We start from the raw sequence: 22,228 nt of genomic DNA on the forward strand, positions 1-22,228 counted from the left end.
AAGCAACAATTAATGCTTGAACTACTGCAAAGAATGAGCCTTAGAAGTAGCAATATCTTTTGAAATGGACTAACAGTTTATACAAATTTAGAATAACGTGTGAGATTAAACCCTGGATTTGTGCTGGAAATGGCCCACCTTGATTATCATACACATTGTAAGGAGAAAAGGAGTACTTGTGGCACCTTAGAGACTAACCAATTTATTTGAGCATGAGCTTTCGTGAGCTACAGCTCACTTCATCGGATGCATACCGTGGAAACTGCAGCAGACTTTATATACACACAGAGAATATGAAACAATACCTCCTCCCACCCCACTGTCCTGCTGGTAATAGCTTATCTAAAGTGATCATCAGGTTGGGCCATTTCCAGCACAAATCCAGGTTTTCTCACCCTCCACCCCCCCACACAAATTCACTCTCCTGCTGGTGATAGCCCATCCATTGTAAGGAGAATGATCACTTTAGATAAGCTATTACCAGCAGGAGAGTGGGGTGGGGGGAGAGAACCTTTTGTAGTGGTGAACACCCATTTTTTCATGGTTGTATGTATAAAAGCATCTTCTGTATTTTCCACAGTATGCATCCGATGAAGTGAGCTGTAGCTCACGAAAGCTTATGCTCAAATAAATTGGTTAGTCTGTAAGGTGCCACAAGTACTCCTTTTTTTTTTTTTTTTTTTTTTTTGAGATTTTCAAGGACTTCATAGATATGCTTTGATCAAATATATCAGAGGCTTAAATATTGCAGTCTTTCCCTCCTAAAGAGAATTCGTTCCTACAAAGCAAGTACACTGTCAGCAATTACATGTAGAGTTGGTACTAATGCCGAGAGTTAAGATTGCTTAACATCCTTTCCATTATAAAAACCTGTTTTCTGCTGCTTAAAATGCTGTTAAACCTGCCTTCTGGGCTGAAAATTCTGAGTCTGCTTCAGGCTAAATTTTTTGAAAGTTTCAGCTAAAATAGTTCAGCTCTTTCTGGGAACGAAGAGGGAACTAATTGTTTTATCCATGTTAAACTTTTTTAAAAAGTTGATTTGAGAAGCTCTAGCACCTGTGGGACTCAGTTTGGCAAGAAGGTTGGCTACATGTTGAGTTTTTTTTTTGTGGTTGGTGAAAATCTGTCCAAACTTGGCTAAGTTATAAGCCTCTACCAGTTGGAAGCCTCCATATGATAAGTAGAGGCTCCTTTGAGGCCACCAGTATTACTTTCAGAAGAGCCTGTTTGCAACGAGCATGCTTCTTTATCTCGTAGCTCCTACATGTTGGCTGAACTGCACTTCGGCTGTGCCTGCAGAGTAGCTAAATATCCTTCACCCTAGGGCTTCAGGGACTGAGCAGGGTTCTTCCTGTAACTGATCCTCCTGGATGCTGGGGGCTACTGTGGCACCAGAACTAAGAACAGGAAGACTCCTTTGATCTCATTGTCTCCATTGTACACAGGTAGCATGGAGAGGGAGGTGACAGCCTGACTTAAGAACATAAGAATGACCACACTGGGTCAGACCAAAGGTCCAGTATCCTGTCTTCTGACAGTGGCCAATGTCAGGTGCTTCAGAGGGAATGAATAGATCAGGGCAATTATCGAATGATCCATTCCCTGTCATCCTGTCCCAGCATCTGGCAGTCAAAGACTTAGGGACATCCAGAGCATGGGGTTGCATCCCTGACCATCTTGGGTAAAAGTCATTGGTGAAGAGATCCTCCATGAACGTATTCACTTTTTTTTTTTTAAAACCCAGTTACACTTTTGGCCTTCACAACATCCCCTGGCAACAAGTTCTCCAGGTTGACACCTCTTTGTGTGAACAAATACTTCCTTTTATTTGTCTTAAATCTGCTGCCTATTTCATCCGTTTCTGCAGATGGGAACCCTCTAGGACAGCAGTTCTCAAACTGTGGGTCGGGACCCCAAAGTGGGTCGCTACCCCACTTTAATGAGGTTGCCACGGCTGACTGAGACTTGCTGGGGCTCGGGGCTGAAGTCCGAGCCCCACCATCTGGGGTCCGACCTGAAGCCTGAGAGATTCAGCCCTGGGCAGCAGGGCTCAGGTTACAGGCCCCCGGCTGAGGTTGAAGCCCTTGGGCTTCAGCTTTGATCCCTTCCCCACCCAGGGAAGTGAGGCTCGGGCTTTGGCTCCGGCTCCCCCACCCGGGGCAGGGAGAATCAGGTGGACTCAAGCTTCGGTCCCCCCTCCTGGGGTCATGTAGTAATTTTTGTTGTCAGAAGGGGGTTGCAGTGCAATGAAGTTTGAGAACCCCTGCAGTAGGAAGCGGTGAAACTGCCAAGATTCAGTTCTGCTTCAGCTTGACTGCTAATGAAGAACACTAGAAAGGCTTCTCTCCTATGAGCAACAGCACAAAGGATACAATCCACCCCTACCTTGGGAACCAGAAAAAAAACAGCTGTGTCAGTATAAAGACTGAAACTTCAGGGCCTTTTATGATCTCTCCTTGCAGAAATCACACAAAGGGAAGGCTGACTATTAAAGCAGCTATAGCTTTAAACAGTCCTCTCTCCACCAATGAAGTACCCAACAGGGGAGCAGGGCCCACCCAGTAGAAAGTAGAGTAGGGCCATCCCCTGCTGCTAAGAATCAGGTTTGAAACTCTGACTCAGAAAACAACCCACTCCACCTGCATTATCTCCTACTGTTCTGGCCCTCCCAACCCAAGAGGAAGCAGAGCGAGGTCCGTATTTCATTGCTGGGTACCAGAATTACATCTGTTGACAGGCTACTTTAAGACCAACCTTCTTCCAACAGTCTAATGCCTGTGCTTATTTTAAAAAATAGGGTTCCAAGTCCAGCCAACTAGGCTGAACAGGCGGTCGCGCAGCTTACAGGGAACGCTGTGCTGTTGCTGTGTAATGGGTGTCTCAGACTTGCTGTACTGTAGGCATCTGACACCATTTAAATTTTTTTTTTTTTTTTAACGAAAAGCTCTTTAACTGAATTCTCTGAGGCATTAAGGAGCCTTGCTGCTGCTTCCTGTGAATCTGTCACTCCACTAGACTTCTGCCAGTGCCAGTTAGAACCACTTCTCTGCATTCCTCCCCAATACAAGGCATAAATAGGAAGGAATAACTGAGAAAATGGAAGCATGCATCCAGAAAAACGATTAACTGGTCAGATGAAGTGTGGTACAAACACCCTGGACCACAGCCTCATGCTGATCAGTGTAAGATCTGTAATCAATAAGTCCTTCACCATTCGCTGTTGACATATTACCTTACTTGGTCTAGCGGTCCCAGAAACCAACAGGTCCTGCAAAGTCAGCTCACCTCATCTCTTTGCTTCCCCCCATCTACTTGCCACACACCCAGAAAGGATGAGTCTGAAATGGAGTGGCCATTTTTATACCTGAGAGAAAGGACCAAGGCTTTCTTCATCCTACTCCACAAAAGAACAAAAAAGCAAACCAAGGATGGCTTGTGTCAGCTGGGTTAAACAAACTGACATTAACTTTTTAAAGGTTTCAGAGTAGCAGCCGTGTTAGTCTATCCTCAAAAAGAAAAGGAGGACTTGTGACACCTTAGAGACTAACAAATTTATTTGAGCATAAGCTTTCGTGAGAAGAGCCATCTGTAAACAAGGTGGTCAATTTGCCAATTTTTCTTTGCTTTCTGACTGTTATCTGACACTCTTCTTGGGCAGGGAAGAGATCACCAAATAATCAGAAACCAAGCGCAGGGCCAAACACACAGCACCCTCTTTCCAAGAACTTGGTCTATTCACACAAGTAGTAGTTGGGGTCATAACCTGTGACTCTGACCCGTGCCCTTTTGGTGTGGTTAAAAACATAATAGTGACCTACTAAATGGGACTGACACCTCCTTTGTGGGGAAGCTGCTACTTGCCTTAAAATATCCTTTAGTCCAGGGTGGCCAACCTGTGGCTTCGGAGCCACATGCGGCTCTTCAGACGTTAATATGCGGCTCCTTGTATAAGCACCGACTCTGGGGCTGGAGCTATAGGCACCAACTTTCCAGTGTGCCATTGGGTGCTCACTGCTCAACCCCTGGCCAGTGTTCCCTCTAATTTTTTAAAGGCCCTGTGTGCAAAAAAATTTCTTCTGTGCAAATTTTTGTGCGTGCGGTGTTTAGGATCTGTGTGCACGCGCACAGCTTAGAGGGAACAGTGCCCCTGGCTCTGTCACGGGCCCTGCCTCCACTCCACCCCTTCCCGCCCTCTCCCCGAGCCTGTCATGCCCTCGTTCCTCCCCACTCCCTCCCAGAGCCTCCTGCACCCAACGAAACAGCTGATGGGGGAGGGGTGCTGATCGGTGGGGCTGTTGGTGGGTGGGAGGTGCTGGGAGTGGGTTGTGGGGAGCTGATGGAGGGCTGCTGACGTATTATTGTGGCCGTTTGGCAAGGTACATTGGTAAATTCTGGTTCCTTCTCAGCTCAGGTTGGCTTTAGTCTGACCAGTTTGAAAGAAGCCATTGTTTGATGTTAAAGACTTCTCAAACTGCTGCCCCGTTACCCAGTATCTAACCTTCCTGTTCTACAGGGTTGCCTAAAAATACAAGTTGTACTACTTTAACCATACTGGTATGGTCGATGTAGTTATACTGCTACAAAGTGTTGTATGCTGTGTCAAAGGGTGTGCCTGCCCTGTAGCACTTCCTGCTGTCCAGCATGTCTCTGTATGGTTTCTGTCCAGTTCTTTCATTGTTTGTCTGTTGCATAACTAATTTTGCAAGATTTAAATCTACTAAGGTGGAGGGGTAAGTTTGGTTCAAGAAGTATAGATTTCACCATCACAACTCTTGATAGATGATTCCTTGCCAGACAGAATACAATCAGACAAAGTTGTCTTTTTAAACATCTTAAGATCTATTTCTTTATCTGGTGATGGTGGGTACTATTAGGACAGGAACGCCTTCTTAACAGCCTGATATTTCATTGTTTTAATGTAACTTAGCGGGAATGTGAGGATGTGACTTTTTCTGCTTTTTAGCTCATGGCTCCTGCTGTCCTAACATGGTTGCAGAGAAAGCCCTCAGACCTTATGATCCCTAACTAGAATAGTTACAATACCAGTTTGAAAACCAGTGTAAGCAAACTACAGGTTTAAGCAAATTAATTCAGAAGCTAGCAAAAAAGGTCTTCCCGTACCATCTTTTAGGTGCCAGGATCCTTCTGCTGGATTTCAGGCTGGGACAATGGTCTTATTACAACAAAAAACAAAAGAGAGGAAATCACAGCCGCACCTGTGTGCTTATACGCACTTTTTCCCACCCTTACTAATAGGCCAAATCCTCAGATTGGTGGGGATTGGATAAATATAGTAAAGCCTACTCTACATTTAACAAGTTACTTCTAATTATTAACCTTGCCTACAAATACCTGAGGAAAATTTTGTTATACAGAAGCAATTAGGTTCTTTCTCCTCCCTCCCACCCCACGCTGCCATAGGAAAAACTTACATACACTTCTCTGCGAAATTCTCAACACACCTGCCATTGTTAATTGTTTTTAGTATTATAGTAGTAGTATGCAGTATAGTAGTGATTGTGCAAATAGAGGAAGAAGTGGTGCATGCTTCAAAGAGTTTACAGTCCTAAATGACACAGGTGGGGGAGAAAACAAAAAGCAAAGTGGTCAGAGTGGAGAGAGGCATTGTCTTGTCCATTTTATTTATACATTTCCTCAAACGTCCCCTCTATCTAGTCCCTTTTATGAGTCTCTTTGCTTTATAACCTTTTCCAGCTCCTCCTTTTGTTTTTTTTTCCTAATCTGTTTACCAGGTCTGTTTCTCAATCTCCTTAATAGCCTCAGGAATGTAAGATAATGGAGAGGACTTGCATGGTAAATCTTTCTCTCCATTCCACTCCATTTCTCTCCATTCCACTAGTTAATCTGTTACTAGATGTTGCATATGCCACCTGAATTCTTAAATGCATAACCGTGTAATCTTTACATTCTCTTAACATGAAAGGTTCTAGTTTTAAAAAAAACCCACCATAGTTGTGAGTCTCAAGGAAAAACTGAAAATATGTGATCAGGAACTACTTGACTAGACAACATAGGAACACCATTTCTCATGGACTCTAGTGGCTCTTGTAATGTGAGCAAAGACTGAGACCAGAGTATATGCAGAAGACTCACTGTACATATAGCAGGATATACACTTTTGCTATGTAGCTAAATTAGCCCCACCAATGCTGCAGAACCTCATTGCTACAAAGGATTACACATAAGTGTCAGACGCAGAACTAAAACTTAGATATCTTGATTCTGCCATTGTAAAAAAGCAACTTTGTGTATCTGCGATTTATTACACATGGAATTTCATGGTCAATATTGTACATGAGCAATCCAAACTAGCTTGCCATAGGTGGCTGAATAAGTTCAAAATAGTTTGTTTTAAATGCAGCCTGTCTGAAGTGTCTGCCAATGATCAGACTATTCAATTTCAACAGAATCTTAAAATCTTGTCATTGACTGGGCTTTGTAAAGCATCATGCATATCTATGCTACTGTATAAATAATGACTAAGCATGTGAGAGCCTGGTGTGTTGGATGGTGCTCAGCTGGAATGGACTCAGGGGGATTGAAGTGTGTTGGCCACTGCCCATTCCTGAAGGAGGATTCTGGGCCAAATAGTGGTGCTACATGGGAGTTGATTAACATAATCTATAGAGCCAATTGCAGTGATTTCAGTGATTTATTACAGGGATACAAGATCTCCATGTGGATAGCCCTGTCCTCCCATGGATCCAAGGGAACTGCCAAATTTGGCAGACTTCTTCTCAAGGAAGCAGTTTGGGAGGGGTATTGCCTGAAAAGGACACTGTACACGTGTGAGTGTAATCCCATCTCTATCTATAACGTACTTTGTACTCCTTTGACTATCTCCAGTAACATAAGCTTTAACTTCAAGATTACATTATCTGAGCACTATGTACATATAAACTATGTACTACTTATTTTAAGAACTGTTCTAAGACCTTTTATTCAACTTTCTTTATCCTGTCCCTTTGTAGAAAACATTCATATTTGTATTTTTAGTTGCCAGGTTGCGTTTACAGGCAACTAAACAGGCATCTTCCACTTGTAAGATGAGCACGCTCAATCTGGAAGTGACTAATAAATACAGAACTACACTTTGACAATTTCTTCTATACAAAAAAAAAAAAAAAAAAAAAAAACCCAGCTACCTCCTCCTTCATACTCCCTGGCAAATATGCCAGTTTCTCATAAGTTAGTATTATAATGGTAGTTATCAAGCATTGGACTTGCTAAAATTAAAATGATTTCTTAATTTTTGTGCAGAGAATCAACTAAGTTAAATTCTATTTTATAAATAGAATGCTTACCTCCTTTTACATTCTTTATTGAAGGTACACAATTACCCTGCAGCAACTTCTAGCACATGAAAGGATAAAAGAAAAAAATTATAAAGCAAATACACTAGACTTATAAATAAGGGATCCACAAAAATTACACATGAAATTGCTAATGTACAAATAAGCTGTCTAAACTGAGCATGCGTAGCTTGTGTGATTTACAGCTTGTATTTTAGCACTTAAACTGTCAACAGTCAGGTGTCCACATTATTTTATCAAGTGTGTATATAAGGATAATAGAAAGTGCACAACACAGAATGAGTCTCTTTAACTTGCAGTCAAAATGAAGTTACAGTTGCAGCCACATCAGTAATTTGACTATATTACCTGTCACAGTTCAGGGCGGTGACCTCTATATTCCCCCTCATGGTCTAGCAAGAGCACCATACTAGGTTCTTGGTTCATCAGCCATCACCTTTCTTGGGCAGAAACCCATGTCTCTCTCCTTCCTGACCAGGTTATTTCCAGATTGCACAGCTCCCTGCCTCTACTGTGACCCCCTTCCTTCCTCACCACCCCAATAAAGCCAGGCTGCTTAAGCCAGCGTACTTGACTTTTCTCCTCTGAGATGGTAAACAAGGTAACTGCCACAGTTAGGCTTCCACACAGCTCTTTCTAAGCAAGCATCTTTATTCTTAAACATTTCAGAGAAAGCCTATTCAAAACAATAAAAGAATATGTATGCATGCTAGTAAGCTTACCCAGAAATCACTCCTGACTCCAACAAGGGCTCTGGCTGGTGACCAGTCCTTCAAACCCCACCCAGGAGTTTTCTTGTAGCGCTCAGTTCATCAATCCTTTTGCTCAGAAGGAGAACTCCAAAGAGTGTCATTTACTCCTTTTTGTTAGGGGTCTGTCTTTTTTTTGTTTTTTAGCTGTCTTCATCTAACAGGTTTCAGAGGGGAAGCCGTGTTAATCTGTATAAGCAAAAACAACAAAGACAACAATAAACAACATTTATTTGGGCATAAGATTTTGTGGGCTCTAGAACCCACTTCATCAGATGCACAGAGTGAAAAATACAGGAGCAGGTATAAATACATGAAAAGATGGGAGTTGCGTTATCAAGTGGGAGGTCCGTCTAATGAGACCATTCAATTAGCAGTAGGATACTAACTTCTGCTACTGTTACTCACACCTTCTTGTCAACTGTTTGAAATGGGCCACTCTCATTACCACTACAAGTTATTTTTCCTCCCTTGGTATCCTACTGTTAATTGAATTGTCTAGTTAGACTGACCTCCCACTTGGTAAGGCAACTCCCATCTTTTCATGTATTTATACCTGCTCCTGTATTTTCCACTCCATGCATCTGATGAAGTGGGTTCTAGCCCATGAAAGCTTATGCCCAAATAAATGTGTTGGTCTCTAAGGTGCCACAAGGATTCCTCATTGTTTTTTTCATGTAACAGGTGATCAGGGCCCTCCAGGAAGCTTCAAAGGCTGAGTACAGAAGTGGGAATTTGCAACCTTCTTCTCCAAAGAATTCTACTTCACACATATTGTCACCCCTACATTGTTCAAGGCAGTCTTTTGAAGCTCACAGTACTTCCCAAAGATTGTATTAATCCTGTCTTCCTCCTAAAGAAGTTCTATACAATCCCACAATAATACGTAAACATTTGCATTTTTTAATACAGTGAACTCCTAAAATACTTAAACTTAGGTCTTGTCTACAGTACAAAGTTTTGTCGGCAAAAGTTGTGCCGCTTTAATTAAACCGTTATTGCATGTCCACACTATGCTCCTTGTGTCAGCAGAGTGCATCCACTCTAGCAGCTCTTGCAATAACACAGAGAGCACTTCACTGTGGGTAGCTATCCCACTGTGAAACTGGGGTGCTTTGGGAAGGGTTTACAATGCCTCATGGGGCAGGTACAGCATCACATGATGCAGGTTTCTCAATCCCGTCATTCCATGGGCATCCTAGTAGACTGTCAGCTGCTTTTTCAGCTAAAGTGTGGGGGAGGGAGAGGAGAGTGGCGTGAGCAGGGGAGAGACAGAAATCTGTGTATGTTGCGGGAGAGTGTGTATCGGCATGCTGGCTGTTTAAGTTCAGACAGCAGGCTGACCAACCTATCCTGTGGTAGGGAGTGGGGGACACCCCCATACACATCAGCCCCCAGCTTTGCATGGCACAGCAGTTTCTCTCTTTCCCCTCTCTGCCTGCCTGCCTATAGTTCTGTGATTCACTCCGAGTTCTCCCACAGCCTCTTCAGCTGCCAGGAGCCACATCCTGAGCAGCTCTGTGAGCTCTCCATGCTGAGGAATGTCAAAGCAGTACAGCAGTCATCCAGGGCCTGCTCCCTGCAGCAGCAGTCGGCCTGCAGCTGTGTGCCTAGTGCAGGGCAGAACAGGAGCACTCCACCTTTAACGATTTGAATGGAGCAGCACACTCAGCTGTGCCATACTTCCTGGAGCTTGAAAGTTGAGGGGCTCATGCCTGCAGGGCAGCAGAGATCAAAACAGTGAGCAGAGCGGTCATGGCAGGCATTATGGGATACTGGAGGAAGCCAGTTACGTCAAGGTAACGTGCAGCAGTGCCTACACTGACGCTTTGTCACTTTCATTTTTGCCTCAAAAAGCTTTACGCCTCTCGTTGAGATAGTTTTGTCCGCAAAATAGCGGAGTTTTACCGCAAAAAGGAGCTCTGTAGTGCGTACACTTCCCCTGTTTTGTAAGCAAAAGACAGCTTTTGCTGACAAAACTTGTAGTGTAGACAAGGCCTTAATTCAGTAAGGATTTGACCAAGATATTGCAGGAAACTGCCATAACTATCTCATTACCTTTCAAGAATGTTAGTTACACAAACATCTTTAGAAGACCAAGAAAAATCTTGTGATCTTTGGAGAAGCCACAGAGGATTCTCCTATCTCCTCCTACACAATCCTTAAAAGGTTTGTTGGGGAGTCCTTATGCCCCACCATCTGCAAGCCCTAAGGGTAGGTCTACACAACAAAGAAAAACTCATAGTTGGCCCGTGCTAGCCGGCTCAGGCTCAGGCTGCAGGGCTGTTTCACTGCTGTGTAGACTTCCGGACTTGGGCAGCCCAAGCCCTGCGAGCCCAAGTCTGTTGTCACGGGTCAGCCATGGCTTTTTCTTTGCTGTGTTGACATACCTTAAGAGGCTTATCAGGGCCTCATTGTCTCTGGGGAGGTTAAATATGTCTGTCTGTGAGCTCATTAACACCTTAATTGAAGGTATTGAATATGACAATATATTCAAATTTTGTTTAGCTTCAGTGAAGTCTGACTGAAAACTTCCCCTCTTCCTCCAAAACTCATTGGCTTTTTGTGATGACCATTTACACTAACTCTCCTGGCATCATGTTCTTCCTGCCACCTTTATGGTATATAAAGTGTGGGTGGCTTTTTATTAAATCCCAATAATTCCCCTTAGCAGGTCACATTTAAATTACAGACCTGTAAAGTTGTTGTCTGCAGAGTTCTAACACTTGACTAAAGGAAAAAGTTGCAGAGTGAAAAGACTTTGGTGTTATGAACTACTTTCTCACTGTCTAGCATTGTAAAATTAGCAATGTTGCAACTTCCTGTAATATAAACGAATAACTAAACATACTCTTTCTTTTGGCCTGGAATAACATCTTGATTTGGTTGCCTTCCTTTAGGTTAAAAAAGAAGTTGGTGATGTTAGTATCCTAATCAACAATGCTGGTATTGTAACTGGAAAGAAGTTCATTGATTGCCCAGATTCACTTGTGGAGAAAACCATGGAGGTGAACACCATGGCACACTTCTGGGTAATATATAGATATCCTTTTTTTATAGGGAACTGTGAAAGAATGTTGGCACTTAAGTCTGTTTTGGAAATGAGCGGGGAAATTGCTTATATAATTGCTGTTTAACTGGGTGAGCTTGTGAGGCCCTACACGCAACTCGATGACATTTGTTTGTGAATTCCAGAAATAGAGGGTGGCCCCCAGAAAGCTTGTGGGAGAGAGTTAAGGGATATGTTTAGCCCCTTGTGTGGGCAATCACTTCTGCCTAAAGAAGCAATAAACTATGCGACTCCCTTAGTATTGGTTCTCTGATATTAAGAGAGACTTCTGGGAAATGTAAAGCTGAAAAGTACTGTTATTGTGGGCAGTTTGGTGCTATAGCCCTTGATATGAACTGACTCAGAGCAGGGCTGCCAAAGCTGCCATAAACTGGCTACTTCATCAACCATTAGCAGAAAAGAGCCTGGTTCATGTGCTTCCATGGGTTGGGTCAGAACTTGTTCTGATTGCATTCTGTCACCTGTTTGCCACTGGGAACTTGCAATATTACAGTGGATCCTCTAAAGCACTCTTACTTGGTGTCTTAAATGTTAAACTGACATACGCTGGCATGATTGATTTGAAGACTTTTATCTTAAATTAGTCATTTGATTTGCATTTCGCTATGAAGGAGACGAACCGATATTGTAATAAAGAACTGAAAGTGAATTCGCAAAAAGAAAAGGAGTACTTGTGGCACCTTAGAGACTAACCAATTTATTTGAGCATGAGCTTTCGTGAGCTACAGCTCACTTCATCAGATGTTTACCGTGGAAACTGCAGCAGACTTTATATACACACAGAGAATATGAAACAATACCTCCTCCCACCCCACTGTCCTGCTGGTAATAGCTTATCTAAAGTGATCAACAGGTGGGCCATTTCCAGCACAAATCCAGGTTTTCTCACCCTCCACCCCCCACACAAATTCACTCTCCTGCTGGTGCTAGCCCATCCAAAGTGACAACTCTTTGCATAATCAAGTCGGGCTATTTCCTGCATAGATCAAGGTTTTCTCACATCCCCCCCACCCGCATACACACACAAACTCACTCTCCTGCTGGTAATAGCTCATCTAAACTGACCACTCTCCAAGTTTAAATCCAAGTTAAACCAGAACATCTGGGGGGGGGGGGGGGGTAGGAAAAAACAAGAGGAAACAGGCTACCTTGCATAATGACTTAGCCACTCCCAGTCTCTATTTAAGCCTAAATTAATAGTATCCAATTTGCAAATGAATTCCAATTCAGCAGTTTCTCGCTGGAGTCTGGATTTGAAGTTTTTTTGTTTTAAGATAGCGACCTTCATGTCTGTGATTGCGTGACCAGAGAGATTGAAGTGTTCTCCGACTGGTTTATGAATGTTATAATTCTTGACATCTGATTTGTGTCCATTTATTCTTTTACGTAGAGACTGTCCAGTTTGACCAATGTACATGGCAGAGGGGCATTGCTGGCACATGATGGCATATATCACATTGGTGGATGTGCAGGTGAACGAGCCTCTGATAGTGTGGCTGATGTTATTAGGCCCTGTGATGGTGTCCCCTGAATAGATATGTGGGCACAATTGGCAACGGGCTTTGTTGCAAGGATAAGTTCCTGGGTTAGTGGTTCTGTTGTGTGGTATGTGGTTGTTGGTGAGTATTTGCTTCAGGTTGCGGGGCTGTCTGTAGGCAAGGACTGGCCTGTCTCCCAAGACTTGTGAGAGTGTTGGGTCATCCTTTAGGATAGGTTGTAGATCCTTAATAATGCGTTGGAGGGGTTTTAGTTGGGGGCTGAAGGTGACCGCTAGTGGCGTTCTGTTATTTTCTTTGTTAGGCCTGTCCTGTAGTAGGTAACTTCTGGGAACTCTTCTGGCTCTATCAATCTGTTTCTTTACTTCTGCAGGTGGGTATTGTAGTTGTAAGAAAGCTTGACAGAGATCTTGTAGGTGTTTGTCTCTGTCTGAGGGGTTGGAGCAAATGCGGTTGTATCGCAGAGCTTGGCTGTAGACGATGGATCGTGTGGTGTGGTCAGGGTGAAAGCTGGAGGCATGCAGGTAGGAATAGCGGTCAGTAGGTTTCCGGTATAGGGTGGTGTTTATGTGGCCATTGTTTATTAGCACTGTAGTGTCCAGGAAGTGGATCTCTTGTGTGGACTGGACCAGGCTGAGGTTGGTGGTGGGATGGAAATTGTTGAAGTCGTGGTGGAATTCCTCAAGGGCTATTTCACATTTGGGGACAATGTATACCTTCAGATCAGCGGCACTGCTATGGGTACCCGCATGGCCCCACAGTATGCCAACATTTTTATGGCTGATTTAGAACAACGCTTCCTCAGCTCTCGTCCCCTAAAGCCCCTACTCTACTTGCGCTATATTGATGACATCTTCATCATCTGGACCCATGGAAAAGAAGCCCTTGAGGAATTCCACCACGACTTCAACAATTTCCATCCCACCACCAACCTCAGCCTGGTCCAGTCCACACAAGAGATCCACTTCCTGGACACTACAGTGCTAATAAACAATGGCCACATAAACACCACCCTATACCGGAAACCTACTGACCGCTATTCCTACCTGCATGCCTCCAGCTTTCACCCTGACCACACCACACGATCCATCGTCTACAGCCAAGCTCTGCGATAAAACCGCATTTGCTCCAACCCCTCAGACAGAGACAAACACCTACAAGATCTCTGTCAAGCTTTCTTACAACTACAATACCCACCTGCAGAAGTAAAGAAACAGATTGATAGAGCCAGAAGAGTTCCCAGAAGTTACCTACTACAGGACAGGCCTAACAAAGAAAATAACAGAACGCCACTAGCGGTCACCTTCAGCCCCCAACTAAAACCCCTCCAACGCATTATTAAGGATCTACAACCTATCCTAAAGGATGACCCAACACTCTCACAAGTCTTGGGAGACAGGCCAGTCCTTGCCTACAGACAGCCCCGCAACCTGAAGCAAATACTCACCAACAACCACATACCACACAACAGAACCACTAACCCAGGAACTTATCCTTGCAACAAAGCCCGTTGCCAATTGTGCCCACATATCTATTCAGGGGACACCATCACAGGGCCTAATAACATCAGCCACACTAGCAGAGGCTCGTTCACCTGCACATCCACCAATGTGATATATGCCATCATGTGCCAGCAATGCCCCTCTGCCATGTACATTGGTCAAACTGGACAGTCTCTACGTAAAAGAATAAATGGACACAAATCAGATGTCAAGAATTATAACATTCATAAACCAGTCGGAGAACACTTCAATCTCTCTGGTCACGCAATCACAGACATGAAGGTCGCTATCTTAAAACAAAAAAACTTCAAATCCAGACTCCAGCGAGAAACTGCTGAATTGGAATTCATTTGCAAATTGGATACTATTAATTTAGGCTTAAATAGAGACTGGGAGTGGCTAAGTCATTATGCAAGGTAGCCTGTTTCCGCTTGTTTTTTCCTACCCCCCCCCCCCCCCCCCAGATGTTCTGGTTTAACTTGGATTTAAACTTGGAGAGTGGTCAGTTTAGATGAGCTATTACCAGCAGGAGAGTGAGTTTGTGTGTGTATGCGGGTGGGGGGGATGTGAGAAAACCTTGATCTATGCAGGAAATAGCCCGACTTGATTATGCAAAGAGTTGTCACTTTGGATGGGCTAGCACCAGCAGGAGAGTGAATTTGTGTGGGGGGTGGAGGGTGAGAAAACCTGGATTTGTGCTGGAAATGGCCCACCTGTTGATCACTTTAGATAAGCTATTACCAGCAGGACAGTGGGGTGGGAGGAGGTATTGTTTCATATTCTCTGTGTGTATATAAAGTCTGCTGCAGTTTCCACGGTAAACATCTGATGAAGTGAGCTGTAGCTCACGAAAGCTCATGCTCAAATAAATTGGTTAGTCTCTAAGGTGCCACAAGTACTCCTTTTCTTTTTGCGAATACAGACTAACACGGCTGTTCCTCTGAAACCTGAAAGTGAATTATAATTAATAAAGAAGGAATGGTGGATTAAAACATGCCGCTCTGTTTCTGTTTGCTGGAAAACGTGGAAATGACACAGAATGGGTAGCTGAAATCAGCAAGTGATAGCAGAAAGATTAGGAGTTCAGTTTTCCCTTCTCAGCTGCTATTTTTAAGATGGAAGCCTATTCGGAAAATGTTGCAGTACTGAGCTCCTGGGTGTGGGGAATTTACAGCTTTCCAGGACTTCAGCTGATTTCTGCCAGCGAGATTGCAATCTGATTTCTGACTCCCCCTAGTGGATGACTACAACATCAAGAAAACTATGGAAACTTATTGGAGTGTCCTTAAGAGATCCACCTTGGCGGATTCAGTTAGTAGACGAAGTGGAAATACATATTAGTTAGAACAGGAACTATCTTATTAGCCTCTGTAGAATGAGGGGAAAGCATTAAGACTTAAAAGGTCTCCTTAATAGGTGGCACTTTTTCAGTAGTAGTGTTCTAACTAATTGCACAATTAAATCACTTTAAGTAATTTTTAACTGTAAGTGTGGGTTTCAATGTGTTTCATAGACTTACAAAGCCTTCCTTCCAGCCATGATGGCCTCTAACCATGGACACTTGGTTAGTATTGCAAGCTCAGCAGGACTGATTGGAGTCAATGGGCTAGCAGGTTAGTGTATTCAAGATCACTCTAAATGGAATCTAAAGGTATGTTCTTGGTTATGTACTTCAGCTACAAGCCACCTAAATAAAATGGTCTGACTTTCAAAACACCTGTACGCTTAATGGCTCCCACTGACCTCAATGGGATCTAGGTTCTCAGCACCATTAAAAATTCTTTTCACCTTTTATTAAAGGACTGGTGCGGGGGTGGGGAGCGGAAGAAGAGAACAGTTACAGCATTTGAAATATAAAGTGTTAAGTAGGGCTTTTATTATAACATCATGTGGCTTTAGCTGGAGCGTTTGTAGAAGAAATATCCACCCCTTCCTCCTCCCCCTCATTTGAGAGTATTTTAGATAGTATTAAAGATAAGTACTGTACCTTTCTGGGGGGGAAGAGAGGCTAATTGAAATGGTTGGAGCTGCTCCTGTTACGAAGTCTGATCCTCTTGTTTAGAGGATGAAGCAGGACACACAATGGGAGAGAAAAGAACAGCTAAAATAGAAAGTGCAGCTTTTGTGTCTTTGATGTTGACTTTTACTTGAAGCATTACTGCTGGAAAAACACACGCATGGCACATTGTCTTACTAGCCACCCTGAGATCTGGCAAACTTGTACCATCATCTGGCCATTTAAGACATTTGGTTTTAGCTGCCTTTCTGATAACAGGCTTACAGTAGTGTTGCAGAACATGTAGGTGTGGCAGGCTTAGTCACTCTTAGCCACAGAAGGTGAAAGAAAAGAAATATGGTGAAGAAGGGAAAAGACACATGGTGCGGGAGGGAGGAGTCTCACATATCAGATGATAGCTGGTGTTTACCCAGAGCCAGTGGAGGTGACAGAGTCATCTGAATCCCTCTCTCTCTGGCCCAGTCTGGTCAGGACATGTCTCAGGATTAGAATGACAAAGGCCCAGTGCTGTCACGGTGGATTCTTTGTCCTAGGAGACAGTTGAGGTAGCAGCTATGATGGTAAAGTTTGTCCCTATTTTGTTCACCAAGTAAGCCTAATTTTTGACACACTGATTTGGGTTCGTTAATGTCTGGTCCCACACTTTTTTTGTTGACCAACCATAATCTTAGTACTGTCCTTGAATTATATAATTCAGCCTTTTTGTATGAACTAATTTAGTCTGTCTCCCTTTCATACCTATTCACATCAGCATTTGTTATAGGTTATTGTGACAATTCGTAAACTTACACTCACTTTTTGCAGTTGAGGTCACAATTCAGATAAATTTGTAGGCGCAATTATTCTAACAGTACCCAGACTACTCTTGTTAGAGCATAATTTTGCCGGACTTTCTTCTCAGACAAGAAGTTGTGCTTGGTTTGTGCAGCATGAGACACTGGACTAAAACCATGTAGTTATGTTTGCAAGAGTTGTGAGATTCTTCTCTTAATAAAATAATTAACTGCAATAAATAACTCTTCATCTTTCTTCACTTACAGATTATTGTGCAAGTAAATTTGCAGCAGTGGGCTTTGCAGAAGCAGTTGGTTTAGAAATGCTGGCTCTGGGGAAGACTGGCATTAAAACCACTATTGTGTGTCCTTACTTCATCAACACAGGAATGTTTGATGGTTGTAAAGCCAAGTGAGTGAATTTGTGGGTTCTGTGTGTAATTAGTATATGGCACGTCAAAAATGTTTGATTTAAATACATGATTTATGAAAGGTAATTAGTAGAAATGACATAATCTGAAACTATTATAAGGTAGGTTTTTCTCCCTTGTGCCATTTTTAGGGCTCATAGACAAAGCTCAATGATTGCCAGACTGCAGAATCTAAGACTCTTTAATTACATTTCTAGCCCCATGGTAAGAATATGAATTTTCCAAATTTCAATCTAGTGTAATCCAATGAAGTGTTCTCTTCTTGATTCTGCAAATAGCCTGAAACAGTAACTCTGAAAAAAAATGTGAACTGCTACTCAGATTATTAACTCTGCAACCTAGTGATGGTGTAACTTTAATTGTCAACACATTTAACTACTTCGCTGCTCATTTGAGAGAGCACAGACTACGTGTTTCTTTTCTCACAATCTCATGCCTTCTCCCTAGATGCCAAAAGCCTCAACTGTCTCCTATTTGGCTGCTAAATCTCCACCTTCCTCATGACAGCTTCAGAAGCGTAGCTCGTCATTGTCAGTACAATCTTTCATGGGATGTTAAACACAGAAAATGTAGAAGCAGAATAAGCTTATCTAAATAAAAACTTTGCTTGATTTGAAGATAGCAAGAATTGAGCTCACAGGCACCAATACCAAGTGAAAACAAGACAGTGGCTGTTTACCACTTTCAAACTGATTTGTCAGGTGTTATATAATTCCATGAACAGAACTTCATTTTGCAATGTTAGCTTGTAAGTTAGGCCTGGTCTACACTGGCGGGGGGATCGATCTAAGTTACGCAACTTCAGCTATGTGAATAATGTAGCTGAAGTCGACGTACTTAGATCGACTCACCGCGGTGTCTTCACTAGGGTGAGTAGACTGCTGCCACTCCCCCGTCGACTCTGCCTGTGCCTCTCGCCGAGCTGGAGTACAGAAGTCAACAGGAGAGCGCTCGAGGGTCTATTTATTGCATCTAGACTAGACTCAATAAATCAATCCCCGCTGGATCGATTCCTGCCTGCCGATCCTGCGGGTAGTGTAGACATACCCTAAGAGGCAAAAACTTTTGTAAAATGGGGTATCCTCCTTTTGTAAGGAGCACAACTTTAAACTTGAAGCTGACTTGTTCTAAATTTGAAGTTATCCAGATGAAACAGAGGGGAAAGTTTTGACAATATCATATTAGTAACCATATGTTGTCTTTTTCCAGGTGGCCACGTCTACTTCCTATTCTAGATTTGGACTATGCAGCTGAGAAGATTATGAGTGCTATTCAACGGGAGCAAGAGATTCTGATGATGCCACGAAGCCTGTACTTTTTTTGTTATATGAAAAGGTAGGGATGGGATTTCTTCTGTCAAATGCATTATGTTTAGTTGCATGATTACGGACTCTACATGCTACAATATCAAATGATTACTTGGGCTGTCAAGTCTAAGCCTACGTAGATATTTACCTTCGTGAGTTTCAAGTTGCTTTTAAGTTTTAGATAAGTTGTTGCTACAGGGAGGCTTCCTCAGGTGGTGGTCTTGGATACTTTGCATGTCTTATACCAGACTCTGAAGGTTCCCAGTAAGGAACACTTTCCCATAGCTATACATATTTAAATAATCTGTAAAGGGAAACTGTTAGTGTTGACTGAACAAAACTGCAACAGAGAGTTTTCTTCTTGGCTGTGTAGAGGTCTGCCCTTGTAATACTATTGAGCACTTATGCAGGTCAGTAGGAGTCGCTGGATGCTCAGCATTCTTGGAAATCTGGCCACTGAGTTAGGTGGCCAAATATGGATTTAGGAGCCTATCTTTAGGCTTTTTTTTTTTTTTTTTTAAATCTTGGCCCATCGTTTGATTCTAAATCTCTCTCCTTAAGCTAAAGGGAGCCAAGAGTACTGTTACAGTGGATGTGTTAAATAAAGCAGTGCAGGCACAAATGGGGACACAGAACAACCCCTGTAACAGCACAGAAACTAGAATCAGTCAACAAAGATGGCTGTAGCACATAACTTCTAATGTTAGGGATAGCAGACAGGTGGGGAGGAGCCACCTGAATCTCAGAAGGATTTGTTAAGAACCTTGAAAAGAAAGGGACTACTGTACCAGAAATGCCCCTACTTATACAGGCCAAAATGCCATTGGCCTTTTTAACAACAAGGGCACACTGTTGACTCATATCCAGCTTCTCGTCCACTGTAACCCCTAGGTCCTTTTCTGCAGAACTGCTGCCTAGCCATTCGGTCCCTAGTCTGTAGTGGTGCATGGGATTCTTCCGTCCTAAGTGCAGGACTCTGCACTTGTCCTTGTTGAACCTCATCAAATTTCTTTTGGCCCAATCCTCTAATTTGTCTAGGTCCCTCTGTATCCTATCCTTACCCTCCAGCGTATCTACCTCTCCTCCCAGTTTAGTGTTATCTGCAAACTTGCTAAGGATGCAATCTACACCATCCTCCAGATCATTTATGAAGATATTGAACAAAACCAGCCCCAGGACCGACCCTTGGGGCACTCTGCTAGATACCGTCTGCCAACTAGACATGGAGCCATTGATCACTACCCATTGAGCCCGACAATCTAGCCAGCTTTCTGTCCACCTTATAGTCCATTCATCCAGCCCATACTTCTTTAACTTGCTGGCAAGAATACTATGGGAGACCGTGTCAAAAGCTTTGCTAAAGTCAGGGAATAACACATCCACTACTTTCCCCTCATTCACAGAGCCAGTTATCTCATCATAGAAGGCAATTAGATTAGTCAGGTGAATCCACGCTGACTGTTCCTGATCACTTTCCTCTCCACTAAGTGCTTCAGAATTGATTCTTTGAGGACGTGCTCCATGATTTTTCCAGGAACTGAGGTGAAGTTGACTGGCCTGTAGTTCCCAGGATCCTCCTCCTTCCCTTTTTGAAAGATGGGCACTACATTAGCCTTTTTCCAGTTGTCCAGGACCTCCCCCGATCACCATGAATTTTCAAAGATAATGGCCAGTGGCTCTGCAATCACATCCGCCAACTCATTTAGCACTCTCGGATGCAGCACATACAGCCCCATGGACTTGTGCTCATCCAGATTTTCTAAATAGTCCCAAACCACTTCTTTCTCCACAGAGGGCTGGTCACCTCCTCCCCATGCTGTGCTGCCCAGTGCAGTAGTCTGGGAGCTGACCTTGTTCCTGAAGACAGAGGCAAAAAAAAGCATTGAGTACATTAGCTTTTTCCACATCCTCTGTCACTAGGTTGCCTCCCTCATTCAGTAGGGGTCCACACTTTCCTTATCTTTCTTCTTGTTGCTAACATACCTAAAGAAACCCTTCTTGTTACTCTTAACATCTCTTGCTAGCTGCAACTCCAAGTGTGATTTGGCCTTCCTGATTTCACTCCTGCATTCCTGAGCAATATTTTTATACTCCTCCCTGGTCATTTGTTCAATCTTCCACATCTTCTAAGCTTCTTTTTTGTGTTTAAGATCAGCAAGGATTTCACTGTTAAGCCAAGCTGGTCGCCTGCCATATTTACTATTCTTTCTACACATCGGGATGGCTTGTCCCTGTAACCTCAATAAGGATTCCTTAAAATACAGCCAGCTCTCCTGGACTCCTTTCCCCCTCATGTTATTCTCCCAGGGGATCCTGCCCATCAGTTCCCTGAGGGAGTCAAAGTCTGCTTTTCCGAAGTCCAGGGTCCGTATTCTGCTGCTCTCCTTTCTTCCTTGTGTCAGGATCCTTGAACTCGACTATCTCATGGTCACTACCTCCCAGGTTCCCAATCACTTGTGCTTCCCCTGCTAATTCTTCCAAGTTTGTGAGCAGCAGGTCAAGAAGAGCTCGTCCCCTAGTTGGTTCCTCCAGCACTTGCACCAGGAAATTGTCCCCTACACTTTCCAAAAACACCCTGGATTGTCTGTGCACCGCTGTATTGCTCTCCCAGCAGATATCAGGGTGATTTGAAGTCTCCCTTGAGAACCAGGGCCTGCGATCTAGTAACTTCCGTTAATTACCAAAAGAAAGCCTCGTCCACCTCATCCCCCTGGTCCGGTGGTCTATAGCAGATTCCCACCACGACATTACCTTTGTTGCTCACACTTCTAAACTTAATCCAGAAACTCTCAGGTTTTTCTGCAGTTTCATACTGGAGCCCTGAGCAGTCAGACTGCTCTCTTACATACAATGCAACTCTCCCATCTTTTCTGCCCTGCCTGTCCTTCCTGAACAGTTTATATCCATCCATGACAGTACTCCAGTCATGTGAATTATATCATACTAGCATCCAGAAGCCCCAGTGAAGATCACTGTTGCATTGCATAAACACACAAAAATGCTGCTTTTGCCCTGAAGTGCTTGCACACCCTGGGTATTGTGACAAAGTTCCTGCTCTACCTTGGTGGGTCTTGCGCTTATTGGCAGATTTGTTCGCCTTGGAGCTTCACGACAGCCCTAGCTTGGCCGTTTTTCTGAATGCACAGTCTAGGTCAACTCCTCCTGTGTCTGACCAGGAGTTGGGAGGTTTGGGGGGAACCCGGGCCCTCCCTCTACTCCGGGTTCCAGCCCAGGGCGCTGTGGAATGCAGCTGTCTAGAGTGCCTCCTGGAACAGCTGTGCGACAGCTACAACTGCCTGGGCTACTTCCCCATGGCCTCCTCCCAACACCTTCTTTATCCTCATCACAGGACCTTCCTCCTGGTGTCTGATAATGCTTGTACACCTCAGTCCTTCAACAGTCCACGTTCTCACTCTCAGCTCCTAGTGCCTCTTGCTCCAGCTCCTCACATGCACACCACAAACTGAAGTGAGCTCCTTTCTAAAACCCAGATGCCCTGATTAGCCTGCCTTAATTGATTCTAACAGTTTCTTGATTGGCTGCAGGTGT

General features: G+C 43.6%; 1 protein-coding gene across 2 annotated transcripts in view; it reads left to right on the forward strand.

Annotated features, from left to right (window-relative positions):
- The window catches only part of LOC125632473 (epidermal retinol dehydrogenase 2), a 32,729-nt gene that overhangs the window by 8,228 nt on the left and 2,273 nt on the right, over window positions 1–22,228 (forward strand). For both annotated transcript variants that reach the window (XM_048840722.2, XM_048840723.2), the window contains exons 3-6: window positions 10,984–11,115; window positions 15,665–15,764; window positions 17,209–17,353; window positions 18,582–18,707. In XM_048840722.2, coding sequence (XP_048696679.1) covers window positions 10,984–11,115; window positions 15,665–15,764; window positions 17,209–17,353; window positions 18,582–18,707 — 503 coding nt within the window. The remainder of the gene's footprint in view (window positions 1–10,983; window positions 11,116–15,664; window positions 15,765–17,208; window positions 17,354–18,581; window positions 18,708–22,228) is intronic.

This window comes from Caretta caretta, chromosome 2, assembly GCF_965140235.1.
Source record: "Caretta caretta isolate rCarCar2 chromosome 2, rCarCar1.hap1, whole genome shotgun sequence".
Taxonomy (NCBI): Eukaryota; Metazoa; Chordata; order Testudines; family Cheloniidae; genus Caretta; species Caretta caretta.